General features: G+C 16.0%; 2 protein-coding genes across 2 annotated transcripts, besides 12 other annotated features; one reads left to right on the top strand and one right to left on the bottom strand. All coding sequences in view use genetic code 6, as the record gives it.

Moving 5' to 3' along the window:
- Positions 1-213: 213 nt before the first annotated feature.
- IMG5_105010 (hypothetical protein) lies at positions 214-2,582 on the bottom strand (the record flags this gene model as incomplete). The annotated part of the gene is made up of 3 exons (XM_004035090.1): positions 214-285; positions 1,385-1,847; positions 2,137-2,582. 3 exons carry the CDS (start codon positions 2,580-2,582, stop codon positions 214-216), a joined length of 981 nt encoding a protein of 326 aa, XP_004035138.1.
- Positions 233-280: a microsatellite.
- Positions 1,277-1,320: a microsatellite.
- Positions 1,851-1,951: a microsatellite.
- Positions 1,857-1,909: a microsatellite.
- Positions 1,899-1,954: a microsatellite.
- Positions 1,929-1,984: a microsatellite.
- Positions 2,583-4,581: 1,999 nt separating the features above from the next.
- Positions 4,582-4,650: a microsatellite.
- Positions 4,594-4,650: a microsatellite.
- Positions 4,616-4,681: a microsatellite.
- A 1,671-nt stretch (positions 4,682-6,352) lies between these two features.
- On the top strand, positions 6,353-6,505 carry IMG5_105000 (hypothetical protein; the record flags this gene model as incomplete). The annotated part of the gene is made up of 1 exon (XM_004035089.1): positions 6,353-6,505. A coding segment is annotated over one exon (153 nt), but the record flags the coding sequence as incomplete, so codon positions are not given.
- A 201-nt stretch (positions 6,506-6,706) lies between these two features.
- Positions 6,707-6,744: a microsatellite.
- Positions 6,745-9,125: 2,381 nt separating this feature from the next.
- Positions 9,126-9,214: a microsatellite.
- Positions 9,156-9,218: a microsatellite.

Below are 9,218 nucleotides of genomic sequence, written 5' to 3'. Positions count from 1 at the left end.
TAAAACTATTCTATATCAATTATTTTATATTAAAATATTTTTTTATTTTAGTTAAGGTATTTTTAATATTAAGTATTTATTTCATATTAACTATTTTCACTTTAATATTGATCATATAAATTATGAATATTATTTTATAATATTTTCTATTAATTTTTTTTTCTTATGAACTTTAAGAATCTTATTAATCATATTTTTATTATTAAAAAGATTTCACTTCTTATCTAAACTTTTATCCTTATTCAAATTATTATGATTATGTAAATTATTATTCTTATTCTTATTCTTTTTAAAGAAAAGAATCTTATGTATATTTTTTTTCTTAGTAAATTTATGTTTAAAAATTATTATTATATGTGATATTAAAATTAGATTCTATTTTAGAATCGTTCTTTTAATTTATACTACTAAATTACTGATTTTATTTTTCATAACTAAATTAACTTTATTATGAAATTTTTCTTGTATATGATTTATTACTTTCTAAAGAATTTTTTCTTGAATGCTTAAATTCAAATGAGTTTTTTCTTGAATCATTTTATATACGAGAATTTCTTCTTGAATTATTTAACTCATGTGATTTTTTATATTATACAAAATCTAAAATTTCTGACTAATTTTTACTTTCTTATTAATTTTTTTTAAATGTTAATTCTTATTTTAAAGATGAATTTTTTTTCAATGAAATATATTTACAATCTGATGAACTTTTACTTTCTTATATTTAAATATTTGATCCTGATAAATAATTTTATGATTAAAAATATTTTTTTTGTTATTAACTTTTATATGATTAAGAATGTACATCAAAGTCTTATTTTTTATATTGATTTTCAAATGTAATTGAATAGTTTTTCTTTTTAAATTTTTGAGTATTTTCATAAAATTAATTTATAAAAAAATCCTATTAAACTAATATTTATTTTTAAAATTAGGATTAAGAAAATTAAATATTTTAATTATCAATAATATTATCTATATTTTAAATTTCGGGTTTAAATAAATAATTTTAATTAAATTATTATTATTTTTATAAAATAGGTGAGCATTAATACTTGTTTTATTTTTAATCAAAATGATAATTATTATTATTATTATAATTATAAAATTAACTATTATAATTCTATTAAACATTCATTTGAATATATTAAAAATTTTATTAAATAAAATTATTTTAAGGCGAATTAGAAATTTAAAATTCATATTATTATTACTATTATTAATTTTGTTAGATTTTTTATTATATTTATGAAGATATAAAATTTTAATTTTATAGTTATTATTATTATTATTATTATTATTATTATTATTATTAATATTTTTTACTGTTTAAATTTTCATTTTTTGTAATTTATTTTTTATAATTTTGTGTTAAATTTATTACCTTTTATTTATTTTACATATTAATTATATGTTTCTATTAATAGTCGTAAATATTTTTCTAAAAAAATTCAGCTATATATTTTTTATATGGAGGATGTCTTTAACCATTATGATCTCCTGTAATAATTTTTACTTGATATTATCCTCTATATAATGATTGTAATATTTCAGAATGTTCATAAGATACTAATTTATCTTCTTTTGAAGCGACAAACAAAGCAGGAATATGAATATTTTAAATAATCTTAGTCAAATTAATCTAATCTAATGTAAAATTCGCTCTACTTTAAATTGATTTATTGATTAAACCTAAAAATGCTTTTAAAATAAAATTAGGTAGCATAAACTTGCTATTGGCTAAATCTAAAGCTAATTTTTCTAATGAAGAAAAAGGACTATCTAAAACAATAGAAGCGAAATTTTAATCTTTACTTGTATATAAAATAGTTGTTACAGCACCCATACTAATATTTTATATATATATATATAAATAAATATATATATATATATATATATATATATATATTTATTCTTATATTCATATATTATTATCATATCATATATTATTCTTTTATTATCTATATAATTTTTTATTTTTTTAAACAATTATATATGTCTTTATTTTTTTATTTTATTATCATAATTCTATTTTATTGTTTAATAATTTAAAAAAAAAATGATAAAAAAAATGTAAAATAATTTATATAATAATATTTATTTAAATTTTTAAAAATATTATAAATTAACATTTACCTTCTACCTAATATAGATATTGATGAAATATTTTCTTTTTTTCTCAAAAACTTTATTATTTCTTACAAATCATGTTATTCATTATATCCTAAGGTTACATATTCACCTTCACTTTGTCCACTTCCCATAAAATCGAAACAAAATAAACCTATTCCTAAAGGAATTAAAAACTCTAAATATTCTAAAGCATCTAGCCTACTTCCGCTATTTCCATGACAATATATTACGCATGGAAATTTATTAGGAATTTCAGGATCTTTTATATTGATTGGCTCAAATAAAGAGCATTTTAAATACATATTTTTTTAATTTTAAACTTAATAATCATGTCTTATTGCTTAGTAATTTTAATAGTTTTGCTTTTAATAACCTAAATCGGAATCTTCATATGTTTAGCGTGCTGGACGTATAAATGCCTTCCATAAATTGTCGTATATCCCTAACATTTTATATAATTTTTTTTTTATTTGCTTTTATTTTTTAAAATACAATAGATTTTTTTTTTATATCTCTTATTTTTTTAATAATAATTGTTTCTATGTTTTTTCTAAAGGATTTTAAAATAATATTATTATTAATAAAAATTTATTAATATTTTAAAAATATTTATAAATTAAATTTGTAATTTTAATATTCAAAAATAAAAATTAAATAAAATAAAAACAATATTTTTTTTTCAATATATAAAAATGATGAATATAATAAATATTTTTAAAAATAGATATTTATTATTTTATACAATATATATAAACTATAAGCTTCCAATAATCATAAAAAAAATATGTGTTATTAAAGTAAGTGAAGAATTATTAAAATAAAATATAAATACATCAGATATTTGTAAAAAATATTATATTTTTTTAAATAATTTCGTATTTTTTATTATTATACATTATTATATTAGATGTTATTATCGTTATAAATTTGAATAAAATAAAAAATTAATATTTAAAAAGTAATAAATTATTAAAAACATTTTTATTTGAAATAAAAAATTTAAATATAATTTTTTTTATTATTTAATTAATAAATGTAAATAATAAAAAAACTAGATTTATTCGCTGACCCATTTTATTTTTATATAGAAGGCAAGGCATAAAAGAAACAAACTTTAATAGGTACTTTATTTTCATTAATATTAATTTCATTTGGATTAACTTATTTTATATTATTAATAATCAACTATTTTGGTAATAATTTCGTTCCTAAAATTTCTTAATAATTTTAACGCTATGATTAATAATAATAACTTTAGCTCAAATCTTCCTAAATAAGCATGGCTTTTATGATATAAGGAATTTCTCATGTATTATATGAATAATAATAATAAAAATAATATTTTTAATTTCAAGTAAGATTAATGAATATTAATGATTAAAGTTCTTTTCAAGATTTTAAATTTGCACATTGTAATGATGAATATTTGAGGGAATTCATTTGTGTGAACTTTTATAAAGATTTTTCTTTAATAAATGATATTTAAAACATTTAAAATAATAAAATTTTATAAATTATTATTGTAAAATGCTTTACTGATAATAAGAATTGTTAAAATATTAGTGAAATTGATAAAGTTCTTTATGATTTTAATAATTATTTATAAATATAAATTTAAACTTAGTATTATGATATTAAATAAAAGAAAATTATTACAAGATTTTAAAAAGAAAAATATTTTTTAGATTTTTAATCTATTAACAAGATTTAGTTCGAATTATTTTAAAATAACATTAAAGTTAATTAGGAATTTTTATTTAGTAGTTAAGAAAATTACAAACTGGTTGATTCATTTTAAGTATTTAATAATAATATTTCAATTCAAAAATTGTGCAAAAACTATCTTTATTTAGTTAAGTAAAATGCTGATTTTAATTATTGTAATGAAAATAATAATGTTTAGGAATTTTATAAATAATTACCAATACTTTAGATTATTTAAGTAGGTTTAAGTGATGAAATTATATAAAGTTAAATTGAGTTTTTTAATATAATTGATGTTTTGACTAAGTTTTATGCCTTTTTTAATACAATATTACTTTTTGGACTTATATTGAGGATTTTTTCAAAAAGAAAGACTATCCAAGGCTTAAGAAATATTTTTTTAGATTAATATTATAAAAAAACAGCTAATAAAATAAATATGATTTAATAAGAATTAAAAAATATCAAAGATGATAAATTAAAATAAGAAAAATAAAATGAATTGTAAAATATTTTTTATATTTTAAATAATATATATTAAATAAAATTAGAAAAATCATTAATGAAAATATTGATAAAGTTATATAAAAATAGTTAAATATTTATTAAATATATAAAGATTTAATAAATTTAAAAAAGTACTTTAAATTAATGATTTCAAAAGAATAATATTCAGCTATATAATAATGTGGCTGTGATATTTTAAACTAAAAAAAAACGCAATTAAGTCAAGAAAATGAAAATGATTAAAATTCCTTATAAAATAAAGATTAAAAACATTTATAAAATAAAGATTAAATATATTTATAAAATTTATAAAGTAAAGATTAAAAATATTTATAAATTAATGAAGAACAAGTTAAAAAATAAATTAATAATTCAAATTAAGAGGAAAATATTATTTTGGCATTTAGTTCTTATAATAATATTAAAAACGTATAGTAATATTAATAAAATAACTAATAGTAATAAAGTTAATTTTAAAGTCAAATTTAAAAAATCGTACCTATTTAATAAAGCCAAAGTTCTAATATACATTAATAGGCTATTCATATAGAATATATATAATAAAAAATATGGGATGAAACTCCTTCTTTATAAGAAAAGTAATATACTCCACAAGCCCCTAAAGAAGAATAGAATAACAATAGGGATAAAATTATATCAATCATTCCTGCTTCTCCTAAGCGACTTTTATAATAAGAGAAATATAATTTTATTAACATTTAAAATCATTTGGAAGAATTAGATTAATTAGATGAAGATGAAAATCAACAAGAGACTAATTTAAAACTATTTTTGAAATAAGTAAAATAAAAAAAAATGCATAAATTAGGATAATTTGATTAAAATATTGTAAATTGCTTAATCAAAAAATAAAAAATAACTAAATAATAATGAAAATATATATTAAAATATATCTCAAATATAATATATATTTTTTTTATATATAATTATGTATTAAAAATAATATATTTAAATTAATATGTAAAAATATTTTTTATATTTAAAATAAAATTTATCAATTTAATTGTTAATTTTTTCTATTTAGAATTACTTATTTTTTATGTTATCTTAAAAAATTAAAAAGTTTGATTTGTTTTCGAAAATATTTTAATTCAATATTGGATAAAATGATTAAAAAACAACTATTTTTGGTGGTCTATTATCCTTAGTAATAATTGTTGTTTCTTTAATATACTTTGTGTATTTATTTTATTAATATTTCACGAATTAATTTTAACCTAAAATATCATCAAATGAAATAGTTGCTAATGGTAATAGTTAATTAGAAATTAAAAGTAATTTTTTAGCTTTTGAAATGATTGCAAATGGTATTCCTTTAAGTAAATATGAATTATAAACAGGTTTAAAGTACTTAAATTATAATTTTTTTTATACGAAAATGTACTCCAATGGAACTATAGATTTCTAAAAAATTGAAATCGAAAATTGCAAAGACATAAAAATTTAAGATTACAAATGCCCAAAAGAGGAAGAACTTCTAAAATACAATAAAATAGAATTTGATTAGGAAAAAATAATAAAGATAGGATTTTCTTTTACGGTATAAAAATGCTCATCATAAATTTAGACTGGATGTGCAGATGAAAAAGAAATCGACAAATTAATAATGGCTTAACCAAATTATTTCTCAATTTTAATAAGAACCGAATATTATGATTCATAATAACAAAAATTTATAAGCTATTATAAACCAGAGGCATTTTATTTTGATATTTATCAGACTAATTTGACAAGAATAAAATTAATTAAAGGGAATTTTTAAATTAAATCAGGGGTTATTGTATAAAAAACGGAATAAAGTTAGTGCCTTCAAGACTTTAAAAAAACGGAAATGAATTTTTCAAAAAAATATATGCAAGAAAGATGGGGGTTCAAAGGATATTTATATATGTCAGTTTAATTGGACGAGGTTTTTTATGATAACTATATCCAATTTCCGATTATTACAGAGGTTTTGGCTTATTTTTTGGGTATGTTTAATAGCATTATGTCTATAGGAGTATTGGCTAGGATTTTGGCTTAAAAGGAAATTGTAGAAGATGTATGTAGTATTATTTTAAAGGGGTATTATAAAAAATCTGCTCTTTAACTATGCGAGAAGAGAATTTAAGAGGAGAAGGTCGCTTTTGATAAAAAGCAGGTATTAAATTAGGAATAAGCTTATGAATTTTAGAAAATTATTGATGAAGCGAAATTTGCAGATTAATAGAAAAAATTGTTTAGTATAGGATTTTTTTAATAGGTGAATTTTTTTTTTTAATATATTTTTAAGAAAAAGATAAGAAAATTGAGCAATCAAGAAAAAATTTATAAAAGTATTTTAATTGAGGCTAAAAAGCAAATAGATATTTATTAAATATATAGAGATATTATAAATATTAAAATGGTTATTAAGTTAATCTTGAGTAAAGAGTAATATGCGGCTATTAAATTTTGTGGATGTTCCCTAGATTTAAGTGATGAAAAGCAAAACATTAAAACCTAAAATGTTTTGGAAGAAATAGAAATTAAAAAAAAAAGTACTGATGAAAAGACTCAGTAAAATAGCAAAATAATTCCGAAAAAATAAAACAACTTAAATGCAGAAGAGGGTAAAAATCATTTAGAAGAAATTGAAGAAATCGAAAGGAATTAGGATTAATTGAAAAAGTATTTAGATTCTTTTTTAAGAAAAATTTAAGATAATAATTAAATAATATAAAATTTGGACAAGAATATTTTTAATTGTTTAATTGGAAAATTTAAATTGAATATTTAGTAAAGTTAGTAAGATTATAAATTAAAAATCGTAAATAAAAATACTAACAACCCCAGTTTAGAATAAATCAATTAAAAATTAAGAGATATTTAGTAAATAGATTTAAGTTGAAGTAAAATAAATATGTATATAAGTTAATAATTAATGTTTAAAATTTAAAATAAAATAATATAAATTTATATATATTTATGTTTTTAATGTAAGTATAAATCCCTTGTATTTATTATGAAAAAAAATAACAAAATATATTTTTTATTTAATTATTTTTGTTTTGTTTTGTATCATATTTTATTTATATATATATATATTTATTATCCTCAATTAGTATATTTTTTTAATAAACAGTAAAAAAATTAGTGTGCACCCTACATTAATAAAAATTTCAAGAATTTATAAATATATATATATATTTATAAAAAAAAAAAATCATTTAAACATATGAGTCTCTATATAAAATAAAATAAATTAAAAACATCAAATAAAAATAATCCATATATATAAACAAACATATATTTTTATATATGTATGTCAAATAAGAATGATTTTAATCTCTTAATAATATATCATATCTATTATAAAATATAACTTTTTGAGCTTAAAAAACTTAATTAAAATTTCCGATAAAAACCATACTCAAAAATAAACAAAATTTGTTTTTTATAATTATTTATTTAAAACATTTTATAAATTTATTTCATTTCTTTTGTATTTTAATTTTTTTGTTTATCAAAGTTAAAAAATCCTTTAATAATGTGGGGCTCTTACTGTTTCACTTTCTATGCTAATTAATTAATTTAATGTATTAAAAAAGCATAAATGTTTTATTGTTATTTATTTATTTTATTATTAATGAATGTTTGTTTTAAAGAAAATAATATAAAAAGTACATAATGGAAAACCGAATAAAATTTATCTTTTATTCTTCTTTATTCTAAAGCTATTTTATTAATATGTTAAAAAAAAATATATATTTTTCTTCAATAATCGTTAATACATATAAAATATTTATTTTTTCATTTTTAATTCAGTTGAATATTTTTAATTTATTAATTTTTATTTCGATATCCAGAAATATGTTTTTGCTTTATATGCATAAAAGATTTTTTTAAAAAATAGGAAATAATTATTTTAAAAATTATTAAAGCAAAAAATAAAATAATATTAATTTAATTATAGTTTTTTAAATATGATTTTATCATAAAGATTTTCTTAATTTTAATTAAATTTTTAATTGTTAAAATGCTTAATATTTTAATTTATATAAAATTTATATTTATCAATATAGCAGTGTTTTATTAATCTTAAAATAAATAATTTATTTATTATTTATTAAATAATTTATTTATTTTAGTAATTTTTTAAAAAAATTTTAATAAATAAAAGAAAGTATTTTATCAGATACATAAGTATATATGCTTCTTTTAATTTTTTTTGCGTTTTAAATATAAAAGTATTTTTAAATATAGCTTATTTCAGATTATATAATTAATTTAACAAAAAAAAGTAAAAAAATATATATATTCAGATAATAATTAATAATATTAATTAAAATATTTAATTTATTCTTCTAATGAGTTTTTTTTTTTAAAAAATAATAATGCATTTAATCAAAAATCTATGCTAAATTTTAATTACTTTATATTAACATGTCAATATATATCTTAAAATTAAAAAAATATTAATTATAAAAATTAACTAAAAATATTTTAATTTTTCTTTAATAAAACAAAATTTTTTATTTTAAATAAATACAATATATATAGTTCAAAGATAAATATTATTTATAAATAATTAATTATTTTCTAAATTAAATTAATATATATATATTTATAAATAAAATTTAATTAATTATTTTATTTTTATATTAATATAAAATTATTATTATTATTAATTTAATTTATGAATTTTTTTTTCTATAATAATATATATAATTAAATTATTTATATTTTTTTTTGAATTTTATGTAAATACCGCATAAAAAGTAATAATATTCGAATATAAAGTTTAGGGTTTGTGGTTTGGGATTTAGGGTTTGGGGTTGGGGTTGGGGTTGGGGTTGGGGTTGGGGTTGGGGTTGGGGTTGGGGTTGGGGTTG

This window comes from Ichthyophthirius multifiliis, assembly GCF_000220395.1.
Source record: "Ichthyophthirius multifiliis unplaced genomic scaffold scaff_1120509250871, whole genome shotgun sequence".
Classification (NCBI taxonomy): domain Eukaryota; phylum Ciliophora; class Oligohymenophorea; order Hymenostomatida; genus Ichthyophthirius; species Ichthyophthirius multifiliis.
The sequence above is the reverse complement of the archived record's forward strand: the minus strand, read 5'-3'. Positions and strand labels throughout refer to the sequence as shown.